General features: G+C 35.1%; 1 protein-coding gene across 1 annotated transcript; it reads left to right on the top strand.

Moving 5' to 3' along the window:
- The first annotated feature begins 1,982 nt into the window (after positions 1–1,982).
- LOC145592096 (uncharacterized) lies at positions 1,983–2,726 on the top strand. The gene has a single exon (XM_081648563.1). It carries the CDS (start codon positions 1,983–1,985, stop codon positions 2,724–2,726), a length of 744 nt encoding a protein of 247 aa, XP_081504689.1.
- The last annotated feature ends 15,936 nt before the right edge of the window (positions 2,727–18,662 follow it).

Genomic DNA, 18,662 nt, shown 5'->3' with positions numbered 1-18,662 from the left:
TTTGTTTGGGGAATAATCAAGAATGTTTTAAGGCAGGGAAATAAGATGATCAAATATTTAGGAGATAGAAAATAAGAATTGAGGAAAATAATAGAATTGAGGAAGATAACTAATATACAAAAATTACAAAAATAATTTTGCTCAAAATACAATATGGTGGCCAAAAATTTGAGCTTTCCTAAGCTCATATTTTCGGACCTCCCTTTAAATATTTAGGCAATTATTTTGCTAGTTTTTAAGGAATAAAAATGATTGTGTAAATAATATATTTTGTATAAAATAATTAATTAAGAAAATACCAATTATTCACTAAATAAATTCACTAAGAAAATCATATTTTCTACACTTAGAAAATCCAAAAATCATAGCTTATTATTTAGGAAATTCGAACCTCTTAATTAAATAATTAAAATATAATTTTGTTCAATTAAGATATCCCAAATATATATATATATATATATGTGTGTGTGTGTGTGTGTGTGTGTGTGTGTGTGTGTGTTTGTGTGTGTGTGTATGTATATATATATATATATATATATATATATATATATATATATATATATATATATATATATATATATATATATATATATATATATATATAAAATCCGATTTCTATTAAATAATAAATGGAAAATAATTCTTACCCAAAATCCAAAATAACAATTGAGTTTTGAAAAAAGTTGTTGGCGCCAAAATTTAAATATCATTTTAGCTCCAAAATTCAAATAGTAAAATAAATTACTAAAATACCCTTTTAAGAAAATACTAATTAATTAGAAAATACGTTTCAAAAATATGGGGTATTACATTTCAGAGCATAATTAACCCTAAAGACTGATAAAGCTTACATTTATTAGTCACTAAGGGTATCTGGTATATTTCTGAGAAAAATTGGGGGTATAAGGTGTATTTGAAAAAGTTTAGGGGTTTATGGTGAATAAACAAAACTTAATTGTTATATATATGATGAAAAAACCATGATATGTATTTACCTGTCTAGTATGTGTATGTACTTAGCGTTTTTGCTAGTACATTTTTCCTATTTGTTTTTTGTTTGCCCTGTTTACCAATTCGGTAAGCGGTTGTAATTTCAGGTGGAGTTTATGTGCTACATTGGGAGCTCGAGATTGATAACCTAGTCTAGGGTTCTTTTTGAAGTTTCATACTACGTAATAAGTTTGTAATTAAATTAACAACCTTATTGGTTAATAACTGTATTAATAATATAAACGTTGGTATATGTTTATGGTTGTAGAAGGAGTAAATTTCATGTCAATGAGGATAAGTTTATTAGTAACATTGTTATATATAAAAATTGTAAAATTGAATTTATTAGTCCCTTATTAATGGTAAACTTTTAGCTCCATATTAACCCTGCCCCTAAAGATCCTAGCCACACACCAACCCAATCTACTTTCTCCAATGCTAAAATACCCTAACCCAATCCAATAGCAAACCAACAGAATAAGAAGAAAAGGTTTGATAATTGATACCCAATTCCCTTCATAAGTTTACCTTTCACCGCTCACCCACCAGCAATTTTCCTCCAGTGGCTCGATCTCCTTTGTTCTAGGGGATAAAAAATTCCAAGATTGTTAATGGGCCCTTCTCCTTACAAAAATCATATCCCCTCAAATAACCAAAACCCCCTCTCAAACAGCCGGCGGCTAATTCTCCATCTCTGGAGTGCTGGACTGCAAAACAGAGGCGTCCGATAAAGAAGTTTCAGTCAGCACGTTGAATGGAAAAGGCCGTGACATTTTCCGTACTTGGGTCAAGAACGAGTGTCCTGAAAAGAGAAGGAGCTCTGCAATTGAGCCATCAGCTCCTACTCTTCTAGTTTCTCGGGCTTCTCAACAATAGGGTTGCTTCCCTTGTCTTCTCCCTTGCAAGAAACGCAAGGGTTCTCCAGGTTTAGATTCTCAGAGTTCTTCTTTTGTGGGGTTGGTGGCCTCCCCTAAAGCGCCACCCGATTATCCATGAAGATTATGGCATGGAATTGTAGGGGATTTAGAAAAGCGGACTCCCCTAAAATTCCTTATGTGCTCTCTTTAGTCTGCACTTTTGGTGTAGATATCGGGTTTCTTATGGAAACTATGCTTCCTGTTACTAGTGTAGTACAGAAATTATCCTCCTTACCTATTTTGGGCAGTTGTGGTATGGATGCTATAGGACTTAGTGGAGGGTTGGTTGTATTTTGGTTTGCTCTAATTCGTTTAAAGCGTGTTTATATTTCCTCAAACGTTGTACTCTGTAAATTGCTTTTGGGTAATGATACAAAATATTTAGTGTTTGTGTATGGTTCGCCGCACGTAGTTGATAGATTAGCGGTTTGGCATACAATCTCTGAGGTTCTTGACTCTCTCCCTAATGTACTATTGATAGGTGATTTCCATCAAGTCGAATTTGTTTCTGATAAAATTGGGGATGGGGATTTAATCCTTGGTAGACTAGATTTTATTAATTGGCGTTTAGAGATGGATTTGGTTGGTATTCCTTTTACCAGTCCACATTTTACTTGGACTAATAATAGAATGGATTCAAATCCTATTTTTGAGCGTTTGGATAAAGCTTATGCTTCTCGAACTTGGATCGAAAACCATCCTCATGCCAAGGTTGTCCATCAACCTATACTCCTCTCGGACCATGCAACCATTATTTTATCGGATTCCGAATCAAACAATATTGGTGCTAAGCCTTATAGAGTTGAAACTGGTGTTTAAAGGCACATGACATTCTTACGTTTGTTCAGGAAACTATGGCGCAATTTTTTGCTGCTTCTCCCATGTTTACCTTATCTCGTCGTCTTTCAATGATCAGGGACTTTTTGAAGAATTGGTGTGTTTCCCACCGTAAAGCTTGGGGCATTAATTGGAAAAGTTTAGTTAAGGATGTCGATCAAGTTGCCTCGAATTTAAATTCTCCTATTTTTAGATGTCTTTTCCTTACTACCAGAGAGGAAAAAGTTGCGGAAGCTCAGGCAACCTTTCTCTACTGGCGTCAGTGAGCAAAGGCTAAATGGGATACAATTGGAGATTCTCATTCTCGCTTATTGTTCTCTTCGGTGCAGTCTCGTCGTCGTCGTCGAAATGTGATTCACAGTACCCAAAATAATGAAGGGATCTGGGTTACTGATCCCGCGGGGATTCGGTCTTTAATTCTTTCCTTTTACAAGGATCTTTACTCTGGTGGTTCGTCTTCAGCTGATCCTGACTCTCCTTAGTGAGATGATCTTAATCTCCCTAGCCTTTCTTCAGAACAACAACAACAGTTATTAGTTCCTTTTTCCCATCTGGAGGTTCAGAAGGCAATGTTTAGTATTGATGATAATAAATCTCCTGGTCCGGACGGGTTTTCCTCTACATTTTTCAAGACTCATTGGTCGAAGGTTGGTCATTTTGTTGTTTCGGCGGTTCAATACTTTTTTGCCCATGGCCATATGCTTAAAGAGTGGAATCGCACTTTTCTGGTATTGCTTCCCAAGATAGAATGCCCGGAAATGGTGTCTCAATTTCGTCCTATAAGGTTGTGCAACGTGCTTTATAAGTGCATTGCCAAATGTCTTACCAATCGCCTTTAATTAATTCTCCCTTCCTTGATTTCTGGGTTTCAGAATGCCTTTGTTCCAGGTAGATTATTATCAGATAATGCATTGATGGCTCATGAGGTTCTTTCGTTCATGAATGCTTCTAAAGCCCGTGAGCGTTTTTATGCTGCGTTGAAATTGGATACGAACAAGGCTTATGATAGAGTCAGGTGGGTTTTTTTGTTTAGGGTGTTACAGACCTTTGGTTTTCCACCATATTGGATTCACATCATTCGCAGTGTATGTCAACGGTTTCTTATTAGGTATTGGTTAACGGTGACCCTTCATCGCCCTTTTATCCCCACTGCGGCCTCCGTCAAGGGGATCCTCTATCCTCCTACTTGTTCGTTCTTTGTATGGAGGTTCTTTCTGCTATGCTTAGGGCGGAGGATCAGTCTCTTTTTCAAGGTATCCGAATTTCTAGAGGGGCATAGTCCATTTCTCATCTGTTTTTTGCGGACAATTCACTGTTGTTCTTCCAGATCTCTCCTGATGCTTGTGATCGTGTGCTTAGCATTCTGTCTGATTTTTGTAATATATCAGGCCAAATGATCAACTTGCAGAAGTCGTTTGTTAAGTTTAGCCTGAATACTCCCCCTGATTATCGTGATTATTTAGCTGGCTACCTCAAGTTACAAAGTAAGGAGTCTTTTGGGTCTTATCTAGGTTTGCCGGTAGATTTAGGACGACGAAAGATTCCTTAGTTTCAATTTATGGTTGATAAAATCTCTAAGCATCTTGCAGACTTGGGTTCAGCTCACCTTTTCGCTGCGGCCAAGTTGGTTATCATTAATTCGGTCTTGCTGGCTTCTTTTAATCACATTCTGTCTGTTTTTAATGTGCTAGCTTCAATCTGTCGCACCATTGATAGCATGTTGGCTAGGTTTTGGTGGCGGTCCTCTAAGCCATCGCAAGGAATGGCTTTTCGTTCAGCCTCGTTGTTGCATCTTCCTAAGGGTATGGGAGGCTTAGGTCTTCGTAGCGTCGAGCACTTCAACTCTGCTTTGTTAGCTCGCCAGTATTGGCACCTTCGACAACATCCCCAACTTCTTGTTTCTAAGCTTTTGTCTGCAAAGTATCCCTCCCTCTTGGCTTTGCCTCCAGCTAGGACTGTTTGTAGATCTTGGGGAAGTAAGGGATTGGCTTTAGGAATGCAGACGGTAGTCAAGGTGTTGCTTGGAAAGTTGGCACAAGTTCTAAGGTGCGTATTTTGGAGGATGACTGGAAATCGGGGGGTCATGTTTGGTTTAAGTCTGGTGTTAGTGGGTTGGATGTCCTAACTCACATGTCCCGTATCTTATCAGCGGAACGCCCTCAGATGCTCATGGATGATTTTGTGTATTGGAAGTTTACGCGGGATGGAAGCTTATCCACTAAGTCTGCCTACACATTGCTCATCCGTCTCTCGATGGAGAATATTGTTAGTCAGCCTACTTCGGACGCTTGGTGGAAAAAGTTGTGGGGAATGCCTATTCTTCCAAAACTGAAGGTGTTTTGTTAGAAGATTCTCCATAATGCCCTGCCTCTTTTAGCTCCCCTGTATTTGAGAGGTGTTTCGATCAATCCCATTTGTGTTTTTTTTTTTTGTAGAGAAGCTCCTGAATTGACTTCTCATTTTTTTCGGGATTGTTCCTTTGTTCGACACCTTTTTACCTGCAGATTCCCATCGTGGGATGGCTCTTCCTTATCTAGGCGGCCTTTTGAATTATGGTTCTCGGATTTGATTACGGAGTTCAGACTTCTTAAGCAGTGGAAGGGTTTACGCTCTTTTTTATGCCTCTTATGGGCTATGTGGTTGTCGCGAAATCAATTCATCTTCAGGCATGCGCTTTATTATCCTACCACCATCTTTGCCATAGCAGATGAGTGGGTTTTTCGTGGCAATCAGGCTGGTTTGTTCTCTATTCAGTCCTCTTCTGATCATTAGGGTCGATTTAACCCTATTGTGCCTCGTTCTATTGCTTGTCTTCGAGGTCTTTCGACTGACCCTATGCAAGTTTGCCTGATTTTGGATGGAGCATACGTGGACTATTGCGGATTGTTCGGCGGGAATGGGATGGATTTTCCATAGGTTTGAATTGGATGAGATTTTAGGAGGTGGTTTTAGGGCTTGTCGTGCTGCGTCCGCTTTTCAGGCTGAGTTTCAGGCTTGTTTATGGGGCCTTTAGGTAGCTATTCACAGGGGTTTCATAGTCTTTTTATTTACACGGATAGCGCTACTATGGTTTCACTTCTTCATCATGATCGACCAGCTGATGTTTCTTTCTTATGGTTGTTGAGTGATGTTCGCCGGCTTCTTGAGGGTTTTTCGGTTTACAGGATATCTAAAGTGTCTCGGGACTGGGTTACACTAGCTCATTGGCTAGCCAGACGAGCTTGTGAGCGTAGGATTTTGTTCTGGTCCTTTTGATTTTTTGTGTGTGTTTGTTGTTTTTAGTTTGGTAGTTACTATTGTCCCAAAAAAAAAAAAAGTGACACTAATAAACATTGCAACAAATTTTCTAGAATATAAAACAGAATTAGGATAGGATTTAACTCATTTAAGATATTGATTTATCCTTCAACAACACAGCTTGCATGCATGTTTAATTTGTCTATGCCTAATAATGAATGAATCAAAAATAAATTGTGGGCCAAATACTAATTTTATGCTTTCCAAAAGTTAAATTGATAATCTATACAAGATTGTATGCATGCATGTGCCATTTTATTTGTATCGTCAAAAAGCATAGAATAGATGACTTGAAATCTTTTTATTTTTTGAACGTTTAAATAAAATCAGAATGGGACTTCTGTAGTTTTGTGCTCCCAAAATTTTCCTTGAGCACCAAAAAAAAAAAAAAAAATTCCTTGTCTTCTGACTCTTTATTTATTTATTTTTTAATTAAGATTAAGATTCTTTAACATTGTCTAGTCTTTGTTCTATCTATTAGATGAAAAAGTAGAACATGTCAACTTCCATTTTTTCTCTGGATATACTATTGTGGACCATGTAATACATACATGATCTAGAGAAAAGACTGGTTCATATGGCATATTGACCAGTCTCGTTTATATGAGGGCGCACCGGTCATTTCCACCTTTTTAGTAAGGGCAAAATTGTAAACATGTGAGAGGACCGTTAACTTCCAAAATGCCGGCGTTTAAATGGGAATTGTAATAGTACAATGACAGTTTCAATGGAATTTGAAGCTCACAAACATGTTCAATGGAGGAGGAAGACAAATCCTACCATTTGGGATTAACCATACCCTTTCTTTCTCCATATTTGTTAGGGTTTTTTGCTTAATATAGCGGCAAAGCCGCCGAAATGGTGAACGATGACGAAGAAGATGGTGGGGTGTGAGCCGTTAGCGACGAAGAAGATGGTGGGATGCGAGAGGAAAAAGATGGTGTTTCTACAACGGGGTTCAATTGAGTTTGTGAATTCGAAATAACAGGCAAATCAAGAATTAAAAATAATCGTTAACTTTTGTTGATAACGTGAAGTTATCTGCCAACTCAGCAGCAAAATAAATTAGCAATAAAATAATAGCAGCAACCTCTCAAAATTGCAATATTGCCGCTATATTAACATATTTTGTTAATATGCAATATTAACCGGGCATTGCTCCATGATCTAGTAGTAAGGGTTATATGTTAGAGTTTTTAATTTGTGGGATTAATCTCCACTGAAGACACTTTATGGCCATCCAATCCTTATAATAAAGATATGCCTGGAAGCACGGGTCCTTGGATTTTAGTTCTGAAGTTGCTAAATTTGCTCCCTTATGACACTAAATTAAGCTATTTCAAAAAAAAAATTGTACGAAGGAAGAACAAATTGTGTTGGAATGTGATGCGTCCAATGTGATGAATACCATTAACAAGGATACTCTACTTTGATGCTTTTCTATGAAGATATTAGGAAGCTAAAAGATGTGTTTACTTCTTTTAGTTGTTGTCATGTACGTAGGTCAGGTAATAGCTTAGCACATTTAGTGGCTAGATTTGGTACTAGCTAGTGAATCTTACTATGTATGGTTCAGTGATTTTCCCCAAATCTTTATTTCTTTGGCGGAAATTGATCTTATTTAATAATATTGCCCGGTTAACGGTTTCCTTCAAAAAAAAAAGGAAGAACAAAAAGGATAGAAAGAAATATACTCCGTAATAGAATCCTAAATTAATACAATAGTTTGTGAAAAAAAAAAAAGAAAAATCCATGCGTTTGCCTTTTTTTTTTTCCCAAGACCGACACTTAATTTGCTCAATCTCACCTTATTCTTAAAAGTTTCAACATCATCTTCAAAATTCATGTTACTATAATAAATATCAATTAATAAAAAGGTGCCATCATATTTTTGTCTAGGATCTAAAATGGAAGCAAAAATATAAATCATAGGAATATCGGTGTAATATTTACGCCATTTATCCTCCATGGATGGAAGATATCCACGATAAACATGTTATGATCGGTGTTCCGCAAAAAGTTGTGCAAGTAAACATGCATTGCTAAGAAAAGAATGAGCACAAGGATTATATACAGAAGAAAAACAATGTGTCATACCATATAGTAATTGTAAAAACTGCATATATTTTTCACAATTAGCCCAATCATCTTCAAGTAAAGCATTTTGTGGATATTTCATATTATAAAAAAGTGTTAAATGAACCTTGTACTCGATTGCCCGACTCAACATTTCATAGGTGGAGTTCCACCTAGTTGGACAATCCGGTGCTATTTTTATGGTTTTAATCCGTTGTTGCCTGCAAAAACCTTTCCATTCTTGATATCTCATGTTAGAGCTATTAATAGTGCAAATAGCACTCCGTATTTTGTGATAAAATGGACCAATTGCTTGTGTTCCATCCTTCACACACAAGTTAAGAACATGACAAATGCATCTAACATGAAGTGCATCTCCATCTAATATAACATCGTTCAATTGGGATTTGACCAAATTCGCACTATATGTCATAGAAGTTGCATTATCGAAAGTCATAGACATGATTTTATCCCTAAGACTATATGCATCAATGGCTTCCATTAAATGATGTGAAATGTTAAGACCGGTATGAGGGTATTCAAGCATTTTGAAATGAATGATGCGTTTTTGTAACATCCACTCATTATCTAACCAATGACAAGTAACACATAAATAGTGAAGTCCGTACCCACCATCCCATGCATCGGCGGTTAAAGAAACTCTACTAGGAAGATTAGCTAATTCATTTACTAATCTCAATTTGTACTCTAGATAAGTCTTCATGGCAGCAGATCGAACGGTTTTTCGGGAGATTTTTTTGTGTTTTGGTTGTAGTGCTCGGTTAATATAGTTGTTGAAGGCATCATTTTCGGCGAAAAGAAAAGGTTGTTCTGCATGTACAATCATTCTCCCAAGTTCATCCCTATCTCTCTCGTAATTGTAAATGAAACCTTGTGGATGGAATTGAGAAATTTTAGGTTGGGTTGGATCACTAGATGGTCCACCACATTTTTTTGTATGTCTAATAAGGTGTCCCGTCCCTCCCTTGGTATCGGCCGAGAAAATTTTACCACAAGTCCGACACTTGCATTTTTTTCCATCTTTACTTAATTGATAATGTGCCCAAACTTCACTCTTTCTTTTGGTTTGAGCAAAATCCTCTTCGGTACACCACTCTAATATGTTAGGATTTTGGGTGTTGGGCATGTGAGTGGATGGTTCACTCGACCCGGAAGCTTGTGTTTGGCTACCTTGGGAAGGAGGAGGAGGAGGAGGAGGAAAAGGAAATTCATATTGTTGATATTGGGTTTGTTGAAATTGGGTCCAAGGAGCCATATCATCCATTTGTTCTTGCCCTCCCATGTTTTGGGGATGAAAGAAAGGGGTGGAAGTGTTTGGAAAGGGCATGTTAGAAGAGGGAAAGGGCATGTTAGGGGGGGGGCATAGACATTGAAGTGTTTGGGTTTGGTGATTCCCTACGTGTTGACTTGGCTTTTCTAGAGGAGGAGGAAACGTTCGGGTTTGATGCCATGATTAATTAATAATAATAACACAACTAACAATAACAAAGTAACAATTAACAACAATGAGATCAATGAGAATTAATTAGTAAGTAGTTTTTATATAAATTAAATTTTCAAAAATAATTATAATAATAGTAGATTATCTAAATCAATGAGATCCCAGGTAGGAGAGGTTAGGAGAGACGTTGTCCAGAGCCCAAATCCCGCCTTAGACAGATTTCAACAATCCAAATAACCCACAATTAAAATAGAAAGTAGTTTTTATATAATTAAGTAGTTCCAAGTATACAATAATAATAATAATAATAATAATAATAATAATAATAATAATAACAATAATAATAACAATAACAATAACAATAACAAATTAAAAAAAAGTTGAGTTAGATCTTACAATGACGCTTCAATGCTTTCCCAAATTTATAATTTCTCGAATTTATAATTTCCCGAAATTTTAATTTCCCGAATGTAAATATAACAATTTTTTTTTTTTTTTTGGTAGTAGACTAATAATATTAAAAATGTAAAATTTATAAGAGAGTAGGAATTTTTTTTTTCTTTTTCACAAAAAAGAGGAAGATTGTATGATTTGTAGGAATTTGAGAATTGAGAATTTGGGAGTAAGAAAATTAGAGAATAAGAGAGGAGAGATGAGTTGATGAATTGTGAAAATTTTGGAGGAAAATATGAGGTATTTATAGGGGATTTGGGTGGGAAATTGGGTGGAAATTGGAGGAAAATATGGCCGTTTATAGCTGTTGGAAAACGGCCATAAACGGCCATATTTCCAACGGCTAGTAAAAGGCACGGGCCGTGCCGTGCCGTGCCGGGCCATGCCTGGCTTCGTGCCGGGCCGTGCCTGGCTTCGTGCCGGGCCGTGCCTGGCTTCGTGCCGGGCCGTGCCTGGCTTCGTGCCGGGTCGTGCCTGGCTTCGTGCCGGGCCGTGCCTGGCCGTGCCACGTGCCGTGCCGGCGGGTCGTGCCAGCGTGCCGGCCGTCGTGCCGGCCGCCGTGCCGCCCGCCGTGCCACGGGCCGTGCCCGTGCCAGAGCTGCCCACTTTTGTTCACGGCACGGCCCACGGCCCACAGGCGTGCCACCGTGCCGTGCCGTGCCGGTGGCCGTGCTTGTGCCGGGCCGGGCCGGAGTCGTGCCGGGCCCGTGCCGCCCGCGTGCCGGCACGGCCCGTGCCCACCTTTAATCTCAAGTTACTCTCTTGCGCTCTTACGCAGCTACCACACAAAAAGTTCCATACTGAAAATCCTTTATATGATACCAATGAGCTCTTTAATTACTCAATTATCATCTTGTGCTTATCAATTACTCCTTACACCATCTAATTGGTGTCATAAAAGTACTTCGTATAATTCATTAACAATATTTTTGTCCTCATGCGATGACCATCAAAAATAGCAATTGCCTTTGAATTTAATAACTCAAGAAGCAGACCCTTGCTCATAATCTTATACTGTATACTCCGTAAGTCTGTAGTAAATAATTAAAGGAAATTTTTAGATTTTAACACTTGATAATAACCCGAAATTAGTTTTTAACACCTCAAAAAAAAAAAAAAAAAAATTATTTTAACACCATAACATTTTTAAGAAAATTGATTTTACCACCATTTAACAGATTCCGTCCAAGAATCCGTTAAGTGGGGTCCACACTGCCACATGTCTCTTGTTGTTTGGTCAGAAAATAAAAATTTCTTTTTAAAACCCTACACTCCTACAACCACCCAACAACCACCACCACCACCACCACATCAACACCCTTTTGCGTAGCTTCAACCGGCTGGCAAAAAAACCACCCTCCTCGCCAGCCCCAACCACCAGAACCCATCCCCCTCCCTAGCCCCGACCATCGGAGCCCATCTCCCTCCCATTCCGCCACCGTAAACCTTTGTAGCCAAAACCCTAAATTCTAAAACTACCATGGAAATGGCCACAAAAACGACATGTTATGGCCGAAATCGGCCGATTTTGGGGCTGAGTGGCCTAAACCGGCCGATTTCGGCCATTAATGGCCGAATTTGTGGTCGTTTTTTGGGGAAGGGGGGTTGCAATATCGGGTTGGTCGGCGTTGTACAGTGATGGCTGCGATTATGGTAGGATTACGGTAGGGCTGGGGAGGAGGTGTGCCGGTGATGAGGTGCGGGTGGTGATGGTGGTGGTTGTTGCGTGGCAGGCTGTGGTGGGTGAGGTCGAAGAATAGGGAGGCGGTGGTGGTCCTGGGGTGGCTGGGTAGTGTTAGGATTTTTTTATTTTTTTTTGTTTTTTTGACCAACCAACAAGCGACACGTGGCAATGTGGACCCCACTTAACAGATTCATGGACGGAATCTGTTAAGTGGTGGTAAAATCAAATTTTCGAAAAATTTTATGGTGTTAAAATAATTCTTTTGTTTTTGGGAGGTGTTAAAAACCATTTTCGGGTTATTATCAGGTGTTAAAATCTAAAATTTCCATAATTAAATCATTTTGTGGAGTCTGATGCCGCCAAGGACAAAACTTAGGCCCAGATATCTTGAACTGAAATTTGTTGAATTAAAATTTGTTTCGCTGAACTGAAATTTGTTAAATTAAACTGGACTGAACTGTAATATGTTGAATTAAACTGAAATTTACAGAACTAAACTGAAATTTGCATAACTTAACTGAACTGGAATTTGATGAACTGAACTGAACTAAAATTAACTTATCTGAAATAAAATTTAAAAATTTCATAATAATAAGGAATAATAATAATAATATCAATAATAATAATAGTAGTAGTATGTACTCACCAATTTGTAACTCACTCCTTAACATGGTATACTTTAACAAATTATATTCCATATTATAATATGCTAATGGTTCAATTTGAACAATAGAAACGTTTGATAATAAAAATTATTAATGTTAGAATAATAATAATAATAATAATAATAATAATAATAATAATAATAATAATAATAATAATAAGAAATGTAATATTAATATTAATAAAATTTATTAATATAAAAATGATGATGATAATAATAATAATAATAATAATAATAATAATAATAATAATAATAATAATAAATTGAAACGAATTGAACTGAATTGAAATTTGCTAAACTGAATTGAAATTTGTAGAACTGAACTTAAATTTGCAGAACTGATAAGGTCTGCAAGGAAGTCTAAAGAATAAGGCCTTAGCTTCTCGCCCAGCTGGGAAATTATTACCTTCGGGGTGATCATAGTTAGGCAAAAACTAACAACCGTTCTAGGGGCGTTGAAATATTAGAGGGTAAAATAAACATTAATTATACCAATCGATGTGTGATTTTTGCATGTATTCTCAAATTCATATTTATTTAAGAATTATTTTAAATTATTAATAAATGCTCCAAGGAAGTTAGTTAGCAAGATCTTAAAAATAATCCAATGATGGAAATGTTTATTATTATCTTTCATTTTACATTTTTTTTTTCATTTTTTTTAAGTATACAGAGCCACAAGGGCAAGTGATAAAGTTTGATTTCAGAATCTCCTTGAATCGAGAGAAAGGGTCTAAACACTTGAACTATCACCCACTCTCTATTTTCCATTAATAATAATCCAATGATGGAAATGTCTATTATTATAATTACATTATAATCCCATTAACTTCTATATATTGTTCGGTTATTAATTCAGGAATATGAGAAAGATAGCCTAAAAGAAAAGAGGAAGCCCAAGTTAATTTGTATGAAAACAAAAATTGTTTATCATATGACATTTTAGTAAGTAAATCAATAACTCTATCCAGTTATCATTATTATAGGTCTATTTTTATGAAAAAGTTCTTGATTTATTTACAAAAATATCATGTGATAAAAAAATAGTTTATCTCAGAGATCAACTTGTATTTTAAAGGAAAAAAACCATGAGTCTAAATCAAACTTAGGCCCCGTTCTCTTCACCTTATTTTTGCTGAACTGAAATTATTTTTAGTGAAACAAAATTATATTTGCTGAACTTAAATTATTTTTCCTGAACTTAAAATTTTACTGAACTGAAATTATTTTTGCTGAACTGAAATTATTTTTACCGATTTTCTATTATAATTCTTCTTTAAGAAAACTGAATTTTATTGAACTGAACTTATTTTTACTGAACTGAAATTATTTTTACTGAAGTAAAATTAATTTTATTGAACTGAACTTATTTTTACTGAACTAAAATTATTTTTACCTAATATTATTTTTTAAAGGTGAAGAGAACAGGGCCTTAGGTTAAAAAAAAGCAGTAAAATAAAGTATTTTACATTATTAATTCGAAAATTTAAGAAAAGTACTTTTACACGAATATACCATGAACCATAAAGTCCCTCTCTTCTTTAGAATATCCATAGATTTTGTGGATGACTGGGTATTTAAAATGTATCCAGCAATCAACACTTGTAAAAAATTTGAATCAACTTTAGGCATATATATATAGTAATTATAATCATAATTAGATTAACCCCGTGCGATGCACGATTTTAAAATAAGAAATGAATTATAAACTCTTTAGCACATGTTGAAAGAAAACAACTACTTTCTCTGCACTACTTTCTAATTACATATGAAAACACAATTTTCAAAAATCCATTTTTTTCATATTTTTTTAGATTTAATTAAACTATATTATTAAAAAATTTTAACAACTACTTATAAATAATAAAATAGCGTAATATGTGTAGAAAACTTAAATTTTAAAATTCAATTTGAATTTAATTTTCAAAACAATGTTAAATAGGGTAGCTCAAAAAGGGAAAAAAAAAAAAAACAATATGATATCATCCTTGTATTCTGGCGGGAAAAAAATTAAATAAGAGAGTGACACATAAGCAGTGATAACGTCAGCGGTTGTTACTTTAGTAATATTTAAGATTAATTGATAATGGGAGTACTCTTTAATGCTTTTTGTACACTAATCAATCAAACTAGTTGGTTTTTTTTTTTTTTTTTTTTTTTTTTTTTTTTTTGTAAGTGTGATGATGCACAGATATACTCGTAATATTATTTTGGACACCAAGTTAATTATTACGAGTACGTGCGTTTTACAAACCTAAGCTATCCTAAACCATTATCAAGCAGGAATAGAGACTTTTAACAATACAATGAAACCATTATACGAGTAACATTTAATTTGATAAACCTACAAACCAAACTTAGGACCTACAAACCAAACTTAGGCTGATATTACAAACTCTGAGGAACACTAATGTAGAGCATAGGTAATAGTCTATTAATCAAAGGAAAAATTCACTTTAATAATTCCAATTATGGGTGATTTACTTTCAATAATCCCAACTAATAAGGTTTATTTTTTAATAATCCTAAGTATAGGGTCATTTTGCCTTCAGTAGTCCCAATGACCGCTGACCTGTTAAAAGAGGGTTTTTTTTTTTTTTTTTAAATCGCCATGTGTCAACACGTGAATGGTCTAAAATTAAAAAAATTAAAAAAAAAAAAACCAAAATCCAAGCCCCAACCCTCAATCTCGTCGGAACCCTAACCCCAACCCTCAATATCACCGGGAAACAGCCGACCAACCTCCCTTACCCACCGAAAACCGCCGGCCATCCTCCACCACCCATCCCCGACCCTTGAAACCACCCAGCCAGCCCTCCCCGACTCCGAAAACCGCAAACCCAACCTATGAAAATCAAGCCCTTACACTTTCTCCGTCGCCAATTCTCCGACGTTCGTCACACATCACCACTGAATTCTCAACGTCGACCTCATCTTCAACCTCCAGACCCAATCCACGCCTGTGACGACCTTTAAGGTGGTCGAATTCGAGGTTGGGCTTGCTAGAAATTGCAATATTTAAGGTCGTTTTGGGGGTCGGGGAAGGCTGGCTGGGCGGTTTCAGGGGTTGGGGGTGGGTGGTAGAGGTCGGTCGACCATTTTCGGTGGTTGGCCGGCCGGTTTCCGGCAAGATTGAAGGTTGTGGTTAGGGTTCCGACGAGGTTTGGGGGTGGGGGAGAGGGTGGCTGGGATTTTGGGGGGGTTTTTTTTATGGTTTTTATTATTTTTTTTTTTTAAAATTTGACCAATCACGTATTAACACGTGTCATGATCACCTGTTATAACAGGTCGTTGACCGGTTGGGACTATTGGAGGCAAACTGACCCCATAGTTGGGATTATTAAAAAATAAACCTTAGTTGGGATTACTGAAAGTAAACTGCCCATAATTGGGATTATTAAAGTGTATTTTTCCTTAATCAAACGAGTTAGGACATGTTGAATGTTGTAGCTCTGGTAGACTGACAGATAGAGCTTGAATTTCTTATATTGCAAAGAATGAGGTATGTCCAAACTCTTAAATAAATCTGGTTCACACTAATTTATTGTGGGCCACTAATATTAGAGACACTATGGTTGTTTTATTGATATATAAAAAAGTACTGTATTAAAATAAAAGTTATTATGTTGAAATAAAAGTCATTGTGGCATTATAAAGGCTATAAGAGGTTATTTTTCTTTTAATGAGATTTTTTTATATACTGGTCAATATAAATAATATATATTACTGTACTAAAATTAGGGTCATTATGTTTAATATAACGTCATATTTCAGGTTCACAATAATATTAAAGATCACACATTTTTGAAAAAGGTTATTATATTAAAATAAGGTTACTAAAATTAGGGTCACTATGTTCCGTTCAACGTTAGTAACATGCGTATAAACCTCAGGTTCACAATAATATTATTGTGGATCAGATCCACGCAAGATTTTTTTTTTTTTTTTGACAAAAAAAAAATCGAGTAAATACTTTATAAAACAAAAAAGCTATTGTTATTAACAGGCTCGTATTTGACTAAAAAAAGAAAAAGAAAAAGATTGAGTTAGAGAGAGTAGCTAATAGAAGCCTACAACACAAGATTAAAAGAAGAAATAGGAAATGCTAGATATCTATTAACCTATACTAAAAGCAAATTCTTTCATGACATTTGTCATTACATGGTGAAAAATTTTCCCGCCTTTTTCGACTCTCTCTCTCTCTCTCTCTCTCTTTTTTTTTTTCTCAAAATCATTAAGTAAACTATTTATATGTTATGTATTTTCTTTCCAGTTTGACAATCATATATCATATATACCCAAATGAATTATTTCAGAATATCTTTTATATACTTTATATTCTATAATATTATGATCAAAAATATTTAACAACCGTGCATTGCATGTGGTTTTAACCTAGTGGATGGCGGTCAAAGTGGAACAATTTTACAAAAGAGAAGGTATAAGGTATGGCAAGCCACACCAAACAATCTGTGTGTCAAACATATATGATATGCAGTATTTGATATAGGATATACAATCTTTGATAGGGGACATGTACAACTTGTTGGAGGATATGTGTTATTTAATAGAGAATACGTACAGTTTTATTATAGGATATGTATTGTTTTTATAGGATATGCAGTATTTAATAAAAGATATGTACAATTTATCTTTGGTAGATGATACTACAGTTTGTTAGAAGATATCATCATATAGCCAATAGAGGATATCATCCAGCCAATAAAGGATATCATAGACGCAATTATAAATGATATCATATAGCCAATAAACGATTCATCAAGCTATGATATCATATAGCCAATAAAGGATATCATCTAGTCAGTAAAAGATATCATAGGCACAATTATAAATGATATCATATAGCCAATAGAGGAAATCAGTCAGTCATGATATCATCCATCCAATAAAGAATATCATCCACCTAATAGAGGATATCATCAAGGCAATATAGGATATTATCCGGCCAATAGAGGATATCAAAAATCTGTTGGACTGACGAAATAGTTTATATTTACAAAAAGGATGCGTTAATAAAATTCAATCACCTAATTAATTAAAATTATGTCCCGATCAAATTACTTTAAACTTTTAAAAATAAAAACCTGGAAGGAGTAGCATATACTACACATAAATATTGTGTATTTGAACAATATACCTCCTCCTCCTATCTCTCTCTCTTTTTTTTTTTTTTTTTTTTTTTTCACTTGTTGATGATTAGTAAGTTCAAACATTAATATTATTTCTAGTCACGAATAAGTTAGTAGTCAATATTTTGAAATATGTATTGAGACAAATCTACTAATATCCGATTTCACGCATGCACATTATTGCTTGTTATTTCCTTAAATGCAAATCACTTACTACAATTCTACAATCAATATAAAGTATGGAGTGTACAAATAGTATAAATGTCAAATTACTCGGATAGTGTTCTGAGATTAATTTAACGGCATTCTTTTACTACGTAAATACGAAGTATAATACTCATAATATTTGGTGAGTGATGTTGTATAAATAGTGTACAGTCAAATTATTGTGATTCATTATAAAAGGTGGATAAGTTATGTAATATTAAGTGAACTTTTTTTTTTTTTTTTTTTTTTTTTTTTTTTTTTTTTTTTGGGAATAGTTAATAAGTGAACTAATTTGAGCTTATTTGAATTTGATTTTTTTATACAACTTAATACGAACAAACCCAATATACATATAGGAGTAAAAATGATTGATATAGATTTCAGAATCTCAACAATACAAAGTAAACAATATAAACTGAATTTGACGTATGAATTGAATGGTTTTATTAATCGTCGTTCCTCTATAAAATAACAAATATCCAATCATCTAATGCACAGACCTCAATTATTTACAACACATAAACTCCTAAAATCGGAAGTATTTGTAAATTAATGTACAAAAGCTAGAGGCGAAAACTCCTAACTTTAAAATATAAAAGTAACCTCAAAATTATACTACATACTCAGAAAAAGAAACCAAAAAGTTTTCCCTCTTAAAAAAGTATTAAAAAAAAAAGTGCCAAAAGTTTGGACATTCTTTTTAGCGCTAAAGTATATAATAGTAATAATTTTGAATTATTGACGACCGTTATTAGTTGGCTGGATACCAAGCAAAGAATGATAAAGATCATATAGTCTTTGCTTAAGCAAAATGTGCTCACAATAAAGCCGTTCATTTTCTCTCTTAACAATATGACGATGGTAAGTGTACACGCCCAACCGATTTTTTAATTCCCAATTAAGAGATTTTAATCGGTTTGCTTCG

This window comes from Chenopodium album, chromosome 18, assembly GCF_948465745.1.
Source record: "Chenopodium album chromosome 18, dcCheAlbu1.1, whole genome shotgun sequence".
Taxonomy (NCBI): domain Eukaryota; kingdom Viridiplantae; phylum Streptophyta; class Magnoliopsida; order Caryophyllales; family Amaranthaceae; genus Chenopodium; species Chenopodium album.
Note: the sequence above shows the minus strand (reverse complement) of the source record. Positions and strands in the feature narration are given on the sequence as shown.

What these genes read in the sequence shown, in the direction of transcription:
- LOC145592096 (XM_081648563.1), top strand. Translation starts at nt 1,983, where the DNA reads ATGAAGATTATGGCATGGAATTGTAGGGGATTTAGAAAAGCGGACTCC.